This window comes from Cercospora kikuchii (assembly GCF_019650295.1).
Source record: "Cercospora kikuchii DNA, contig_00006, whole genome shotgun sequence".
In the NCBI taxonomy this organism is placed as follows: Eukaryota; Fungi; Ascomycota; class Dothideomycetes; order Mycosphaerellales; family Mycosphaerellaceae; genus Cercospora; species Cercospora kikuchii.
In genome coordinates, this window is record NW_025408587.1 from 2,552,884 (window position 1) to 2,570,550 (window position 17,667).

Below are 17,667 nucleotides of genomic sequence, written 5' to 3' on the forward strand. Positions count from 1 at the left end.
GAGCGCCGGAGCGTAAGCTTGGAATTATCCTTGGAAGAAGGGAAGAAATCGCTAACGACGAGAAGTTCGAATCGATCGCTTCATTGCAGGGAGCTTTGGAGGAAGTGGTGAGTTGTCCCTGCTGCCCGGGCATAAGGATTCGTTTAGCGAACGACCCAGCACCGTGCGTCGGAACTCTTTCCTGCTGCCGCGGTAAGTGACGGTCGGACAGAAGTGCGGTCTTGGCATGTCAATCCTTCTCAGCGGAGAGCTTGTTGAGCCAGATCAGCTGTGAGCCAGGCCTTCTACCACTTCTTTCAATTTCAACAACATTTCGTCTTTCCGAGATCGACAGCACCAGCTACCCTCAATCGCATTCCGACAGATCGTTTCCCATTCTACGGCGGTAAGACCGAAGGCTTCTTGCACTGCGACGTAATTGTCGAGGATGTAATTGTTGCCAAAATATGCCGGATCATCCGAGTTGATGGAGAATTTGACTCCAGAGTTAATGAACTTCCGAATTGGCAGTTCCGAAACCTTGGTCACGCACCGCAAGAGCACGTTGGACATGGGACAGACAGTCAGCAGCGTGCCTGACTTGGCTACGCGATCAAGCAGATCGGGATCCTCTGCGAGTCGGATGCCATGATCGATGCGTTCTACTCCGAGAACATCAAGGGCGTTCTTGATATACTCTGCCGGACCCTCCTCACCTGCATGAGCAGTGCGTCGAAGACCCAGGTCTCTTGCAGCCTTGTAAATTCCCTCAAAGTTCTCCGGAGGGAACCCATTCTCGCTCGAGTCGAGGCCGATGCCAAGGATATCTCCGCGATGAAAGCTGTCCTGGATCTCGGGGAGATTGAAGGTGGAGTGACACTCCGGCACAGGAAGATGGCGCAGGAAGCAGCAGATCAGCTCGCTTGTAATACCGAATTCGGTCTGTGCGCGCTTTCGAGCGGCGCTGAAGCCCGTGAGGATGATGTCGTATGATACGCCACGGCACAGGTGGGCCTGAGGGTCAAAGAACAGCTGCGAGTAATCAGCATAAACTCCAACACGAGGCGCCATATCGAAGTTAGGGCACTGTTTGCTGACCTCCGCATGAACCACGCCGTCCGCGTGCGCATGTTTGAAATAGTCCCATGCCAGGCTCTCGAAATCGGACGCGTCGATCAGGACGCTCATGCCGATGTAGTAGTAATGGAGAAAGTCGTCTAGAGATGTGAAGTTGTCGTAGCGCTGCAGCAGACGCTCCGGCGAGGCGAAGGCTGGATCATCGCAAGGCAAGGTGATATTGTTCTTGCTGGCTAATGTGAAGAGCACTTCAGGAGTCAGGGCACCCTCCAAGTGCATGTGGTGCTCGCATTTTGGCAGGGACTTGAGGAATGATTTGACTTCCGGGGAACACATGATCGTGGTCGTTTGAGATGACAGGTGAGATGACGAGCAGCACAGCGATCGCTTTGTGGTACGCAGCGGTAGGATTCAAATTGTTACAAGCATTTTTTCTGGCGAAGTTTTACAGCGGACGTGTGATGGCATTGGGGCCTGGCAGCCTCGGCGGGCTCCGAAGATAGGTGGACACATCAATGCTGTCCTTTCAATTGCCAATGTGCTCGTCCGGTGCAAGACCCGTCTGTTGGCGCGCTTTTCGCGCGTCGTACTTCACATCACTGTCGTGCGGTGGTGTAGTAAGCGGGCATTCGAGAGTGATCATGCACAGCGTACTCGGTGTACCCCTCTTGTGCAGCTTGGCATAAGAAGCATCCGCACCACCCGCAGTGAGATCTGCTGTCAAGTGCGACCCAGCCAGTCGCGACGCATGGAGAATACCATGAAGACGATCGGTAGCCGGCCGGTTTCATGCGACTGCAGGACACCATCGGACGGTGTTGCAGCTGTTTTCGGATCCGTCGCCTGTGCTTCCGAGGGCGATCCTTGTCGGATCGCTGTTCTCTCGGCCACGTCCACCGACAGGCACACATCTTTTCCCTCATCCCCACCAGAGCTGCACTGATGGCGAATCCTCTCTGAATACGGGAGCCCTTGCATGCTCTCGACCTCGCCAAGTCGGTAGTTGCAGAGGGAAGAGGAGGTGAAGTCGGGTCGTGCATCCGTCGGCCTAAATTTGACAGTGCTAGTGATCAACAGCAGCCCTACCAAGATGAAACAATGTGGAGCCGGCAATTGCGGTTCGTGCTGTGAGCATTCTCAACGCTGATGATCCATGCCGCAAAGCTTTCTTCATCTTCATCGACTGAATTTGATGTTTTCACGCATCGGGAATAAAGACACACCTCTTTGCAGTCTTCTCCTCGCCGCTCATGTAGTGTTATGTCTGACTGAAGTATGATTTGAGTTGAGCGGCCGCATGGGAAAGGCTGCCACTCACGTGGAGCGTGGTCGCCACCGCGTGCAACCCTACAAGGAATAGACCCGATTGCGTACGAGGATGAGACATGGGCCGAGCCACGGTATGTTCCTGGTGTGTTCCTGCACTTGCCGTTTCCTACTCCGGCAGAGATCTGTCTCTCGAACACGCATGGCCTCGCTGGTGGTGCGCTGGAAGCTGGCACGGATGAGTCCCCTGCTGGCGACCTTTGCTGCCCATGCACGTCGTCACGAATGCCCTGGACGCACAGCCGAGGGCCAGCGTCTCAGCATTTGATGCTCGCACGACAAACTTCTCGCGGGGGTTTGATGAGAGCTCCACGATTGGCCTGCTGGCCACCGGAAGAACCGCCCCTTTCTTCTGGAAGCGTGCGCAGAACAACGGCTGCGGCTTGTGCATTCGGCTCGTTCGCGTGGGATCCTAGCGTCGCTTTGCCTTCCATCCTCGGACGTCTGGCGAGGTCAGCGCACAGAGCAGCATCATCTGCTACTGTGTGTCGACGCGGCGGCGTGCAGTGGGTGGCAGACGGGCCTCTGTGATGGGCAAAGTACACCCCCTCCGGCGCTCCGCAACACCAGGCAGGTTGGCCGCAGGCGGTTGATCGTCGTCCCTCTGCTGGGTGTGCCGCGAGTCGAGAACGGCGCATCCTGGCACCAGTGCGTCGCTTGCATGGCAGCCGGGTCGGTCTCCGAGCATCTGCTGGTGCAGCGCTGCTCCCTTGCCAGGCGTGGGCAGGCCCTCGCTGGAGCTGCTGCTGTTCGCGATGCGCGCGCGGGTCGCAGCGCACTGCCAGGCCTGGGCCGTCCCACTGGCCATGGACGTCCGCATCTATATATCGTTGCCGACTGCAGCGCTGCATTCTGCGCGGGTTTGCGCAGTGAGAGCCGCACATCCTTGCCGACGGACCCCTTGCGCATCGCGTGCCTTTTGTGCGCGTCTGGCTCCTGATCTCTGCTGGCGGCGAGCGCGGCGGGCGACACCATCATCATCATCATCACAATCGAGCAACCATAATCAACCCGCCCGCCCTGGCTCTGTGCGGACGGCCGACGAATTACACGCCGACGCCAGTGCCCGGCTAACTCTGACGATGCCTGCCAGACCTAGTTCTGCATCTTAGGCCAACTCGCTACTGCCGAAATTCTGTCTCGACCTCTGCTCTTCACAAGCCGACGACACTTTCCCTCTTCCGCGCCCTGGAGCACCGCACCTTGCTTCACACGACCACTTCTTTCGCCCGCTGGCTCTGGCTCCTCCCGCTGCCTTCACTGCTCGCTGGACAGACACTCGGTCCTTTGGCCGACGTGCTGGCTGCTGCTTGTGGTGCCTCGGCGCCTCCACTGACTTCGGCGCTTCTTCCTGAGGCTTGCCGCGCGCCGACTTTCTTGACCAAATCCCACTGGTCTCTTCACACCCGCACGCGTGCAGAGCTGCACGTGTCACCGGACCAGTTGCGAAGGCTTCAAACATTTCACTGAAGCCTCCGCCACCACGCCTCGAGGCTTGCACGCCCGCCTGCATGTCTCACTCGGATCCCATCACTTCTTCATCCTGAGGCATCGGCAGTATGGATTCCAGCAATACTCCCACTCCACAACAGGAGCCGCCGAGCGTCAGCCGTGGTCCTGCGCCCTACCCGACGTCGGCTCCCTCACATGGCGCGAATTCGGTGCCTCATACTGGGTCACCATACCCTCCGCCTCCACCGGAACACCATCCGCAGCAGCAGCAGCAGCAGCAGTTTCGAGCCCCCTCGCCTGCTATGATGCAGCCTGCGCCGAATGGTGTCCATCAACAGCAGTTCGGGTACATGCCCGCACCTCCGCCAGGACAAGGACTCATGCCGGACGCGTACATGAACAACGAGTCAGGATTGTCAACCCCAGGCATGTCTGCAGCGCATACGAGTGCCGCAGCGCTCTCAGCTCAACAAAAGCGCGCGTATCGCCAGCGTCGCAAGGACCCGAGTTGCGATGCATGCCGAGAGCGCAAAGTCAAGTGCGATGCAACAGACACCTCGAGTTGCTCCGAGTGCTCGAGTCGTGGTGTTAAATGTCAATTTACCAAGGAGACGAATCGCAGAATGTCCTCGATCAAGCAGGTGCAGGATCTGGAAAAGCAGCTTTCTATGGCCAAGCAACAGATCAACCAGCTTCGGGGAATGGTACAGGAAAGTGGAAATCAATCAATTCCTTCCACGTCCAACGCTCCTGTTCTACAGCTTCCAGAACACCTCGCCAAGGAACGACGACCCTCGCCGCCGTTGATGGAGGGATTCGACGAGGTTCGACAAAATATCCGAACCTATGGGAAAGGCATCTTCAAGCCACCTCCACCATACCACCAGTTTGGTCCTCAGCCAACATTCCCTCACACCAATCATCCTCTGCCACCAAAGAACGTGGCCGAACATCTGATTGCGAATTACCGCGCCTCGGTGCACCTCTACGCGCCGCATTTGCACATGCCGACGTTCATGCAGGAGTTCGAAGATCTATACAGAACAGGAAGTTTCCAGCAGTCGCGCCATATCTGGGTTGCTCTGTTCTACGCAGTACTGGCCTGCGGAACTTTGGGCGATCCAGCTCCGACAAATCCCAATGAAGAATCTGCTGGTGCACAGTACTTGAATCACTGCATCACGAGCATGAATACGTGGTGCGATGAGCTGACGGTAGATCACGTACGGTCCACTTTACTCGTCAGCATCTACTTTGTGGAGCTTAATCTGCGCTCTGCAGCGTGGGTTTGGTTGGGTTCAGCAGTGCGTATAGCACAGGATATCGGTTTGCAAACAGATCACGGCCCATACTCGCCGATGGATTTGGAGATGAGGAGACGTGTGTGGTGGAGTTTGTACAATTGGGACCGGTAAGCTTCACCACGATGAGCAGTGTATTCTGGATGCTGACGAACGCAGGGTCGTGTCGATGGAATTGGGCCGACCCCTGATGATCGATGACAACGACTACGATGTGAGCGAACCGGTTCCGGTTGACGACGAATTCATACGTCCGAATGGCATCGTCATGCCTCCGCCGAATCAGCCGCCCACAAATGGCCTGCTCGCAATGATCTTGGTCACACGGACCACCGCACAAATCAAGAAAACACTCAAATCACCAACGATAAATCCTTCAACTCTTGCTACATGTGACGAACACTTCCGATCGATAGTGGCATCATGGCCGGAACCCTTTGTCAATACATCACAGACACCTTTGGATCCGAGACTACTCACAGCCGCCAGCTGTGTGCAGGTGCAAATGTTTCATCTTCATCGGCACAATCTCTCACCAGCTTGTCGGATGGCAGATCGGCAGGACGCGATGGAGAGGTGCGCGAATATTGGAAAAGACACGGCACATTACATTCAACGCACAATGCAGCATCCTGCAACTTCGATTCAACAAGGCTACATGTCTCCCGCACACCTGGCGACGTGGGGATCGATGATCCGCACCATGGCTCCGGGGTTCTTCTGCGTATTCCTATGGAGGTGTCTGCTCGTCCTCACCCTGCGAGGCGAGTTTGGGGCCGCTCTGATGCTAACACACGTGTCAGTTGCCGTGGGAGATCTACGCAAAGTGAATGTGGCATGCGGCAGGAACTTGGCCTTTTTCTTGGACAAGCTTATCGAGAAGATGCGAGCAGGGGCGAATCAGCAACAGCTTCAAACGGACGAAGAACTGTTGGCATATGCCAGCGGAGATATGCAAGGCAGCATGCACTATTCGTGGGCGTGGACCGGCAGCGAAGCGAGAATGAACGTGCATCAGCAACAGGTGGTAGTCAATGGGCATCCCGGGGACAAACCCGTACTGGCAGCAGAGCAGCTGTCCACCAGCACTCTGACTGAGCAAGAGGCGCGAGACTGGGGCGGATGGGAGCATATCCAAAGAACACTGGGCCAATTGGAAGAGCATCAGAAGGGTCCTTCGAATCCGCCACAGGCACCGCAGCAAGCCCCTTCTGCTCCGCCAGCACCGATGACGGCCGGCCACCAAGCACCATACCCGCCGCCTCAGCCTCCGCAGAGCACGGGACCTCCTTCGTATCCCTCACATCCCCCTCAGCCAAGCATATCTCCCAATCCTCATAATGGGCAACAAAACAACCAAGCGAACACCAATGGCATGGGCAACGGGGGCACTGCGAACGGTGCTCCGGGCAGCAGTCGCATCAGCATTCAGGACATCATGTAGAGTATGATTGCATGGGAGCGAGATGGTTTTCAAAAGCGGGTGCATAGCGTATCTGGCGGCGCGATGGCATGGGATCAATGCAATGATGATGCTTTAATGGGTGGCATACACAATGCATTCTGGGAAAGGCACGCACGGATAGACAGTACGTGATACACATAAATGTACCAAATATCGTGGCATGAGTTTGAGAGATGCTACATGGCATCAGAACTATCACCATGCGCTATGCTGACAGCGAGAGTTGTAAGCCACATGTCACTCTACACGTACACTTCGGCAAGGTCCGCGTCCGCGCGCGCGTGGTGACAGCTGGAGCTGGAGCTTTCAACCTTTTTTTTCCTTTAACTTACCGCAAGCTTGCTTACGCGTGCATACTTTCACACGGAAGTTGCGGAACGATAGTAACAAGCTTCTCTTCGCGAGGCTTGTCTCGAAAGTGACTAGGGCCTTGCTCTCGTCAGTCGAATCATCGCGCGAGGTTGTAGCGGTCAAGCTTGCTGCAGTGCAGAAGGTGGGTCGGGGCTACTATCGATAGTGAAGAGCGGGCGTGCCTGCTGTGCTTGTGCGTTCGTTCCTGACGTTGTTGACGTACTCCTGCGCGATTAGTTGCGTCGTTCGTGGCAGGAAGCAGCTGCGAGCAAGCTTGAGCTTGACGTTTGGAGCTTTGAGAGCTTGATTTGGTTTCAGTGAGGTTTGGAGCTTTGTCTTCTTTTTCTACCTTTTCAATAGCTTTCGCTGTCTTGCTTCATTTTCACCACCTTGGATATTCTCAGTACGTACTCAAGAGCCTACGAGACGATTGACGAAGTCGGTGGTCAGTTGTTGAGACACGGAATACCGCCACCATGGTGCACCTGGGCAGAGTTGCAACGAATGCGGATCTGGGCAACAAAGTGATTCCTGGCCTGGAAGACCTCTCGTTTGATAAGGTTCCAGGCGAGGATGAGTTCACTTCCAGTGTCTATGGCTCCAGATTTGCGGCTACGGATCTGCCAAAGCATGAGATGCCTGACGATGAGATGCCGAGGGAGATTGCTTACCGCATGATCAAGTATGAGGATTTCATCTACGTGAATTGATTTGCCGACTGACACTTCTGCAGAGACGACCTCACTTTGGACGGCAACCCTACGCTCAACTTGGCCTCTTTCGTAACGACCTACATGGAAGATGAAGCGGAGAAGCTCATGGTGGATGCGTTCTCGAAGAACTTCATCGATTACGAAGAATATCCTGTCAGCGCTGATATCCAGAACCGATGTGTCTCTATGATTGCCAGACTGTTCAATATTCCTGTTCATGACGAATCGACGAATGCCATGGGCACTTCTACCATTGGCTCCTCCGAAGCCATCATGCTTGGCACGTTGGCTATGAAGAAGAGATGGCAGAATAAACGCAAGGCAGAAGGAAAGGACTACTCCAGACCCAACATTGTTATGAACTCTGCTGTGCAAGTTTGTTGGGAGAAGGTACCGATCCCTCGATACTCGATGCTGTGAATGGGGGACTGACAACTCGTGTTGATGTAGGCCGCGCGATATTTCGACGTCGAAGAGAAATACGTCAACTGCACCGAGGACAGATATGTGATCGATCCAGAAGAGGCGGTGAACCTGGTGGACGAGAACACGATTGGTATCTGTGCTATTATTGGCACAACGTACACCGGCGAGTATGAAGATGTGAAGGCTATCAATGATCTGCTCGTTGAGCGCGGCATTGACTGTCCTATCCACGTTGATGCAGCATCTGGTGGCTTCGTGGCACCTTTTGTTAAACCTGATCTGGTCTGGGACTTCAGGCTGGAAAAAGTGGTGTCAATCAACGTCTCAGGCCACAAATATGGACTTGTTTATCCTGGAGTGGGTTGGGTCGTGTGGCGGGATCCGGAGTTCTTGCCAAAAGGTATGTCTTTCGACGCTGCAGCTGTCCAAGGAGAGGTCGCTAATCGTGTCAGAACTGATATTCAACATCAACTACTTGGGTGCCGACCAGGCTTCCTTCACGCTCAATTTCTCCCGAGGCGCTAGTCAGGTCATCGGGCAATACTACCAGCTCATCCGGCTCGGCAAGAAGGGCTACCGCAGCATCATGTTCAATTTGACCAGAACCGCCGACTACCTTGCTTCTGCAGTACAGAAGATGGGCTTCCTCCTCATGTCCAAGACGAAAGGTGAAGGTCTCCCACTCGTGGCCTTTCGTCTCGATCCGGACCACGGCCATAAATTCGACGAGTTCGCTATCGCCCACCAGCTCCGCCAGCGAGGATGGGTTGTGCCTGCATATACCATGGCACCAAACGCAAATCATGTCAAAATGATGCGTGTCGTCGTTCGCGAGGACTTCTCTCGAAGCAGATGTGACGCATTGATTTCCGACATCCAGATGGCCTTCAATGAGCTGAAGAAGATGGACGAGAAGCAATTGGCGGAGCACCAAAGCCAGCAGAGAGCTCGCAATGCGGTCAACGTGTGGAAGAAGAAGACGAACGACCACTTTGCTGATGAGAAGCATTCGTTGAAGGGTAAGCATGGCAAGTCGCACCCAGTGTGCTGAGTGAGAGTCGAGCCGGGCCGACAGGTTATATGAGAACCAGTGTTCCAAGATAGACAACAGAGGGTCGGTTGGTAGCTTCTTCCTAAGGTCATGAGAAACGAGAAATGTTTTATGTTCCTGCTCTGCATCCTCGGTCCATCACTTTCTCGCGGCCTGGGACGGTTTCTCGTAGCTTTGACGCTGGCCCAATATATCCATTCCTTCCACGGACCCCGTACATTCCGGCTCCTGCACTTCAGCGAATATCAGGATTCATCATCCAGTCTGCCAGCTTGATATTATTTGCCTCTTTCTTCAGTGCCCGGCTCGGAAGCTGCACGGCATTTCCCTTCCCGGTCTTTTTCACAGCAGGCACCGTTTTCCCTCCACCAACCAATTCCTTCTTGGCACTCTCATCATCCCTCGCAAAGATCTGCACGGCCCGCAAATGCGTATCTTTGCCGTTCTGATGATTCTCCAAAATCCGGACTTGCACCAAAAAGGCGCGTAAAACTGGTCTCTTACTCCAGTAATTCCTATGATTCGGATCATTCTCATCAGCCCAATCTTCCTCATCTCGAAAATCATTCGCAGATGACGAGTCAGTATTACTTCCTCCCCCCACATTCCCAAAATCCACATCGATCCACCCCGTCGGCTGCTCGAAACTCATTTCCGCAAATTCGATGAGATCGTGGATTCCCATTCCAGCGAGGAATTGAATTTTTGTGGGGGTGTAGGATTCATCGGATAAAAAATCGAGGAAGATTCGAATGCGGAGGATTGAGACGAGTTTAAAGAAGTGGATGTTTAAGGTGTGGGGTTGGGGACCGTCGGATTGCCAGAATTGAGTTGTGGAGGGGTGTCGGAGGGCGAGGACGCCGTTGCCGGGTTTGGCGGTGCTGACGGTCCAGCTTGCGAGGGAGGAGATTTCTTTTAGGCCGGGGGGTGGGAAGGGTTCGTCAGTGGGGAGGTCGAGGTCGAGATCTTCTTCGTCTTCTTCTTCGTCTTCGCCGGGGAAGGGGGCGTCTTCTTCTTCTTCGGAGGGGAGGTCGGCTTCTTCTAGATCTTCTTCTTCGGGGTTGGAGTCTGGGTGGCGGTGTTAGTGGGATATGATGCCTCTGAAGAAGGGTTCGGTGGCGGTGATGGTGGGTTTGCGCATACCGGGAAGTTCTTCATTTTCTTCCACAGCTTCCTGTTCGGCGCCAGACTCGGCGTTGAGATCTTCGTGAATGTGTGATGCGTTTAGCTCTTGGTCATCATCGTCTGAAACGTATTGCGGTGTTCGTGCTGGATGCCGGTCATCGTTCATGCGAGTTCTTGCGTATGGGTTCGCATGTCGTGGGCGGCGAGTCGAAGGCGGCATATTTGCATATGATCGCCATTGGACAGATGCCCGCTGTGTTTTGTATTACGGTCTGCACGAGCAAGTGTTCCTGCCGCGAAGTCGCGTTTGTTTGTGCCAAGACTCGGAAGCGCGACAGCCAGCGAACCGGTTCTTCTCTTTTGCCGACTTCACGACTCAATCCTCCGTGGCCCTGACATGTTACAACGCCAAACGCGAAGCCATCTGACCTATATTAAGGTGCACATGCCTCGACTCAGAGCAGATCCACCTTGCATCAGTCTAATGCGTATCAGCGCATGCGGAGAGCGAGCCCGCCTCGGCTGAGGTAGAGGCGCAACTTCCGGATTCGGGTGGCCAGAACGACAACTCCCGCCATTACTGAGTGGCGGCGCCTCACCTCAAACATACTGCTGCAGGGGGAACGACGTGACTGTCATGTCCACATCCATAACAACGGCCGAACCTCATTATGGCCTCGAGGTTCGTCGCAAGCACCAAATGCTTCGAAACGTCGCAGCTGGCTCGTGGCGAACATCTCCGGACTTGGACCGGTCTGAAGAAGCGTCTCACGCGGCTCAATCAGTCTGCCTAGAACCACTCACATATCAGGGATTGCATGCCTGTCTGCACTCTTCCGAGAGACCCTCAGGACGACGAGACTTTCTCATGACAGCTTGGTGAGCGCGACAACTTGTGGTTGGCCCCCTTATGTGCCGCGCTTGGCACTGTGGCTGTTTTAAACATGGCTGCTATAAAACTGCACCTCCAGACGCCTCGCGGGGAAATGTCGTGGAAACAACCACGCTTGACTCGCAGAGACCCTCGTTTTGAATCAGGCTCATCCGGATATAGAAGACGCCGGTGCCATTCGTCAGAATTGACAGACATGAGCTCAACCGAACGTGTGGAAGAAGACGACATGTGCCTGGAATCCTTCCGGTGAGAGGTCCAGATGAGGTGCATACAGTCATTAGGCTTTCAATCCGACGCCCGAATTACGACCAGTTCAACCGCTGTAGACGTGAACGTGTTAGAGATTTCTGCTGACTCCAGTGCTTTTGCTGACATGCCAAATAAAGCACTTGCGCTATCTCCTACACTCGACGATTGCTTTCGAAACCTTTGCTCAACGCCTGACCTCTCTTGAGACCTTGCTCTCTCGTTCCTTTTAGAGCGATAACGACACTTTCATGAATTCATTACGATGACTTCGAGCGCTGCCGGGATTGACAGCCAGCGCATCGGCATTTTCACTGCAGTCGCCATCTCTCTTTCCGCTGTCTGGATCTCCCTCTCGTTACGAGCCTGGACTCGTATAACTGTGACCAAGAATGTCGGCCGTGACGATGCTTTTCTACTTGGCGCCACTGTAAGTACAGTTCAGCAGGAGGAAAGCTAGTGCTAACGGGACGGCTAGCTTTTATTCACCGGTTACTGCATGACGGTCATCTTGATGATGTTGGCCACGAACGGTGGTACCTTGAGTGCTAGCGAACAGCACTCTACACTCTCGGATGCTGCCATAAGCGTAAGAAGAACTGCTGGCATTTTCATCTCGCAAACGCTGATATTTTCTGCAGATGGTGATCTCCAGTTTTGGCCTCTACGTCAGTAGACAACTTCCCTCGCTCGTAGAACATGTTGCTGACTGTAGCCAGATATCAACCATGATTGTGCTCAAGGTCTCACTTGCGTTCTTCTTCCTCCGACTCCTTGCCCGAGCCTGGCAACGTTTGATCGTCATCGGTATCGTGACCGCCAACGCCATATACGGGATCATTGTGTTCTCCTCCATGTTGTTCAGTTGCGGTGAGCCCGAACGATATCTTAGCAGCGACATCCAAGGAAGATGTCTGCCGCCACGCACAAACTATATCCTACAACTCGAATGGTGCATCGTCAACGGGGTCACTAATTGGATGTTTGTGATCCTACCGGTCCTCCTACTGATCAGGGTACCGATGACGCTGGTTCTCAAACTTTGTACTGGCCTTATTCTGTTCTTGGCTTGCTGTGCTAGCATCGTTTCCTTGGTCCGCATACGATATATCGGATACGTCAAACCCGGCCCGGAGCTCTTTGTTACGGCTGTCAATCTGTGCATTTGCACCATCGCCGAGTGCGGGCTAGGCATCACGGCAGCCTCTGCAGCCACTCTACGCCCGCTATTTCGCAGACTAGACGATCCGGGGTTCGAACCAATCGCATCGCCACCGCCGCATGCGGGCAACTTTCGACGCATGATCGCATCCTCTTTCTACTCGACCTACATCGACGGGTATTACGGGACTTCCGACTCGCCACGCGCGTCGAGCAGGCCAGAATTCATCAGCCGCTTCAGTCAATGGAGTACCTCATCTGTCGGTAGCGCGCGACCAAAGCAGAAGTCCGAGAAGGCCAAACGAGCTGAGAAAGCCCTGTCAATCAAGACCCCTCATCGAGAGATGACTACGCCTCCCGTACCCGCAATGCCACCACAGCAATTGAGCCCACCACCAACAATATTCCGGACGAAGAGCGAGAAGGGTGAGAAGGTGAAATCAAAGCCGCTTAGGAGCGAGTCGAGAGCACCTCCACTGGTCCGGAAGATATCTGCCCCATTACCACAAGTCGCACCTCTACAGCCACAAAACGCCGCGACACCCTATACCCAAATTCTCCCCGCCTATCCGCTGTCTTCGCACCCCGCAGGCTTCGATCACACGTCAACTGCAGAGAATCGTGGCAGAGTTGCGCATGGCTGGGTTTGAAAGACGATAGGATGCCACAGCAGCTACACTCGATCCATGATCAAAAGACAATCCGCCTCGCCAGCATCGCGATGGCACATAGTCGCCTTGCTCACGCATAGAGACGGCACCACCTCCGCGAACTCAGGTAGGACATTCTCTGCAGGACAGACTTCGAGACGTCAAGGCTAGAAGCCTCAGCCCTGAACGCCCTCGATGGGCATATGCAGAAGAAAGGACCCAACTATTGCCAAAGAGCGCGGTTGATGAAGTCAAAAAGGTTGAAAACAACTAGAGTCCTCAGACACTACCCACTTCCGCCATTGCAGTGGACCATGAATATTGCAGTGATACAGACGAGAAAAACTGAAGACAGATATCATAAGAGATGATCACGAGATACCCAGAAATCACGTTATAACATTAACTGTAGAGAACCAACAGAAAATGAGCAGAATAGAACGATTTGGAAACGCGCCAGTTCATCAGTGTCTGTAATCCCAACATACATGTAGCCCAAAGATTGACGGAGACACATTTACTCCTTTGCGATACAGACACACACGTTCCAGTCCTTCATTTCGGAGGCGTTCACTGCTAATTCCGACATGTGGACCAACTGTCTTCTCTGGATGATTTCAAACTCTGTCCTCCCTCACTTGCTTTCGAGTCAATGCCCATTCACCTGCACACTCTGCTGCCCAGCATCCGGCGAACTCTCCGGCGCACCATTCGTCTTCTGTTGTGTGAGATCAGGTCCCCCATTCGCACCAGCATCCTTCCAGTCCTGCGTGTTCGACCTCTTAGGTCGGAACGGAACGGGAGTGCCAGGTCTGCTGGTCAAGAACTACACACAATTCGTTAGCAAACATCCTTGAACAAGGTTTTTTTTTTTTCGGACTCAACATTGAGAGACCGGGGGAGGGAAAAGACTCACCGAACTCGCCGCACCCAACAGAGCGAACAAACTACTCTGCACCACGTCTTCGTGGATGCCCACACCCCAGACCTTCTGATGCGCGCCCGCGTTCGTGCATTCTATGTACGTCGCGGCTTGCGTATCACGGCCTTTACCGGTGTTGCGTTGCACAGCGTGTTCCGAGTACTCTGAAATATCGAGATCGATACCCAAGTTCTTGAGAGCGTTTGCGAGAGCGGAAAGAGCACCGTTGCCCACACCGATGACTTCGTGTTCTTGTCCGTCGATTTCGATGACACCTTTGAATCGTCTTCGCAAGTTCTTGTTCGATGTGGATTTGGGCTTTTCGCCTTCCTTTGCGGCCGCAGGAGGGGCGGGCGATTGTGAGCGGTCGGTTGTGATGTCGTAGTCGACGAGGGAGAAGCGAGGGTTACGGTTGAGGTGGTAGGAGTCCACGAAGAGGTCTTTAATCTCGTTTGCGAGGAGTTCGCGACCCAAGGCGTCGGTTTCGCGTTGCACGATCTTGGAGAAGGCGACTTGAAGGCCTCGCGGGAGGTCGAGTTCGAGGGTGCGCTTGATGATCCAGGCGACGCCTCCTTTGCCTGATTGGCTGTTGACGCGGATGACAGCTTCGTATGTTCGGCCGATGTCTTCCGGGTCGAGTGGGAGATATGGCACAACCCATGGGTCTTCGTGACCCGCTCCTTCCTTGTCTCGGATGTGGAAACCCTTCTTGATTGCGTCTTGATGTGATCCTGAGAACGCGCAAACGACAAGAGAGCCACCATATGGTGCACGTGGATGTACCGGAATCTTGTTGCTCTTCTCCACGATGTCGATGATGCTGTTGATATCGGAGAAATCGATGCCGGGATGAATGCCTTGTGTGTAGAGGTTCAATCCCAAAGTGACCAAGTCCACGTTGCCCGTCCGCTCACCATTGCCAAAGAGCGTGCCTTCCACTCGATCAGCACCTGCCATCTGTGCCAATTCTGCTGCCGCCACAGCACATCCTCGATCATTGTGTGGATGTAAAGACACGCAGATCTTCTCTCGCTCCGAAATATGCGTGCAGAAGTACTCAATCTGATCCGCATACACATTCGGCGTGCTCATCTCCACCGTTGCCGGCAAGTTGAAAATCAACGGGTTCTCCTTCGTAGGTTCCCACGCAGCCTTGACTGCTTCACAAATCTCAATCACGAACTCCGGATCAGAATCCGAGAACGTCTCAGGCGAGAACTCATACGCCCACTCTTCCACTCCAGAATTTGGATCATCTTTCGTGATGCTTCGCGCATACTTTGTGCACTCCACCGCCAAAGCCTTGCTCTGCTCATTGTTCATATTAAACACAATCCGCTGAAAGCAAGGACTCGTCGCAAGATAGAGATGTAGAATCGCCTTCTTCGCGCCCTTCAAGCTCTCCACCGTCCTCTTGATCAAATCTTTCCTGCAAGGCGAGAGGACTTGCAACCACACATCGTCTGGCACGACGCCTGGAGTTGTGACCAATCGTCTCGTGAAATCGAAGTCGGTCGCGCCGGAGGAAGGGTAGGAGATTTCGATTTCCTTGTAGCCGAGTTTGACGAGCATTTCAAAGTATTTCCACTTCTGATCTGCGTCCATGGGGTCGACTAAGGACTGGTTGCCGTCTCGGAGATCCGTCGCGAGCCATCGAGGCACTTTGTCGAGCTCTTTCCCAGGCCATTGGCGGTTCTCGAGCTTCAATGGCTTGAATCGGCGGTATTTCTAGGCTGGTGTCAGTACTATTCTGGCGATCCGTCCTACACCGCGTACTTTGCTGGGGTCCTTGAGCCTGGAGTTCGATGTCAGTATCTTTTCGGTGTTTGTCGTACAAAAGTGACGTCGGCATACATGGTCATTTTGGCGGTCTCGGCTCAGCAGAAGCCGTCGCGAAGTGTGTGAGGAGGAGTAATACGTCGGCCACTTCACTACAAGTGAAAGTGAGATCCAGTAGAGAGGGAAGGAATATGACAGAGAAGGAAGAGACTGAAGACGGGCACCGACGGGCTAAAGTCGACAATATTTTGGGGTATGACTGTAAAGAGGGGCCCAGGCACATTGGCTCAGGCAAGGATGGCGCGGGGAAAATCATCGGCGGGCGTGACACAACAACGCCGATGGTCATCTGGAAAACAGAAATGCTTCCATGTGGTGGCTATATCAATGCCGGTGTTTGAAGTTGCTATAACATAGTCGCAACATCGGACATGTATGCCCTATTCTATATGCACCACGTATGGTAATCTGTCGCTCAGCACAAAGGGTATCAAATCACAACTTGGAATCGCTCTTAGGCTCTTGTTTCAACCGCACCACGCCCTATAGTCGGTCAGATTAGTGAGGGCCCCACAGCAATGCATAGAGTCTTGGAAATACTCACCTCTTGCGTACAACTCGCAACCAACGTGCCATCTCTCGCAAAGATCCTTTGATTCACATAACCTCTTCCGTCGCCAGCCCAAGGCGTCTCCGCTTCAGCAAGCAGCCAGTCATCGGCGCGGAACTTGCCCGGGTTGTGGAAGTAGATGCTATGATCCAGACTGACCATCATTCCGATCTCCGGCCTCTTCTCCTTCAGCCCTACGATCTGCCCATCCTTGATCTCCAACGACTGCAGCTGATTGATCATGTCGTCGTCCATGCCCTCCAACTTGCGCAAAGTCTCGAGATCCATGCTCTTCAATTTCTGTAGCACATCTACCGTAACGAGCGCTGCTTTCTGGTCCTTCGGATCATCGCTCTTGGCTTGCTCATTCGTCTTAGTCAAGTTTCCATATCTCCATAGACGATGTGTCCGCGCTACGGTTCCGATGAAGTACGAATCACTCATGTACGCCAAAGCGCTCAAGTGCGCTTGTGTGCCGCCCTCTTCGCTGATCTTCCCTCGGCATTTGATCCATTGTCTCGTGCGCTTCTCGTGCGGTTTCGTGCTGTCGTTGTTCAGGATATCGACTCGTTGTGTGACGAAGGGGCTCTTTGCGCCTCGAAACATATCCACGGGCTCGATGTCTGCGGGATCGGCAATCTTGGGCATGTCTGCTTGGTGTTGCACGGTCTGCTTGCCTCCTGACCCTTCGCGCATAAAGGAGAGTGTGGTGGTGAAGATGGGTTGCCCGCGCTGTCTCGCCTGTACTGTTCGGGTCGCAAAACTTCGGCCTTCGCGGACATGTTCAACGTGGTAGATAATGGGGATTTCCGAGTTGCCGTTCAAGACGAAGTAGCAGTGCATACTATGCACGAGGAAGTTCTCTGGGACGGTCTTTTGTGCTGCGGCAAGGCATTGGGCGATCACGGCTCCGCCGTAGATGCCTCTGGCTCCGGGAGGATGCCATAGCGGCCGTGTATTCGTGAACAGGTTCGGGTCGATATCATTGAGATGCGTGAGTTCTAGTACGTCTTCGATCGGCGCTTTGTCGTCGGATGGTGGAGGAGGTTTGATCAAGGTCGCTTTGGGTCGAGACATGCTGGGCAATTAGAAGAAGTGGAAGGCTTTGCAGAAGAGTAAAGGAATATAGAGAGCTGTC

At 53.9% G+C, this 17,667-nt stretch overlaps 7 protein-coding genes across 7 annotated transcripts; 3 read left to right on the top strand and 4 right to left on the bottom strand.

Moving 5' to 3' along the window:
* Positions 1-264: 264 nt before the first annotated feature.
* CKM354_000992500 (uncharacterized protein) lies at positions 265-1,392 on the bottom strand (the record flags this gene model as incomplete). The annotated part of the gene is made up of 2 exons (XM_044805368.1): positions 265-1,011; positions 1,078-1,392. The coding sequence occupies 2 exons, from the start codon at positions 1,390-1,392 to the stop codon at positions 265-267; spliced, it is 1,062 nt and encodes a 353-aa protein (XP_044661303.1).
* A 2,549-nt stretch (positions 1,393-3,941) lies between these two features.
* Positions 3,942-6,579, top strand: CKM354_000992600 (uncharacterized protein; the record flags this gene model as incomplete). Its single annotated transcript, XM_044805369.1, has 2 exons — positions 3,942-5,245; positions 5,295-6,579. The coding sequence occupies 2 exons, from the start codon at positions 3,942-3,944 to the stop codon at positions 6,577-6,579; spliced, it is 2,589 nt and encodes an 862-aa protein (XP_044661304.1).
* An 848-nt stretch (positions 6,580-7,427) lies between these two features.
* CKM354_000992700 (glutamate decarboxylase GAD1) lies at positions 7,428-9,141 on the top strand (the record flags this gene model as incomplete). Its single annotated transcript, XM_044805370.1, has 4 exons — positions 7,428-7,633; positions 7,685-8,054; positions 8,115-8,490; positions 8,543-9,141. The coding sequence occupies 4 exons, from the start codon at positions 7,428-7,430 to the stop codon at positions 9,139-9,141; spliced, it is 1,551 nt and encodes a 516-aa protein (XP_044661305.1).
* A 235-nt stretch (positions 9,142-9,376) lies between these two features.
* CKM354_000992800 (anaphase promoting complex subunit DOC1) lies at positions 9,377-10,486 on the bottom strand (the record flags this gene model as incomplete). The annotated part of the gene is made up of 2 exons (XM_044805371.1): positions 9,377-10,209; positions 10,285-10,486. 2 exons carry the CDS (start codon positions 10,484-10,486, stop codon positions 9,377-9,379), a joined length of 1,035 nt encoding a protein of 344 aa, XP_044661306.1.
* Positions 10,487-11,672: 1,186 nt separating this feature from the next.
* Positions 11,673-13,218, top strand: CKM354_000992900 (uncharacterized protein; the record flags this gene model as incomplete). Its single annotated transcript, XM_044805372.1, has 4 exons — positions 11,673-11,837; positions 11,886-11,996; positions 12,049-12,075; positions 12,127-13,218. The coding sequence occupies 4 exons, from the start codon at positions 11,673-11,675 to the stop codon at positions 13,216-13,218; spliced, it is 1,395 nt and encodes a 464-aa protein (XP_044661307.1).
* Positions 13,219-13,867: 649 nt separating this feature from the next.
* CKM354_000993000 (uncharacterized protein) lies at positions 13,868-16,002 on the bottom strand (the record flags this gene model as incomplete). Its single annotated transcript, XM_044805373.1, has 4 exons — positions 13,868-14,044; positions 14,135-15,868; positions 15,917-15,935; positions 15,995-16,002. 4 exons carry the CDS (start codon positions 16,000-16,002, stop codon positions 13,868-13,870), a joined length of 1,938 nt encoding a protein of 645 aa, XP_044661308.1.
* Positions 16,003-16,414: 412 nt separating this feature from the next.
* CKM354_000993100 (uncharacterized protein) lies at positions 16,415-17,606 on the bottom strand (the record flags this gene model as incomplete). Its single annotated transcript, XM_044805374.1, has 2 exons — positions 16,415-16,462; positions 16,524-17,606. 2 exons carry the CDS (start codon positions 17,604-17,606, stop codon positions 16,415-16,417), a joined length of 1,131 nt encoding a protein of 376 aa, XP_044661309.1.
* Between the last annotated feature and the right edge of the window lie 61 nt (positions 17,607-17,667).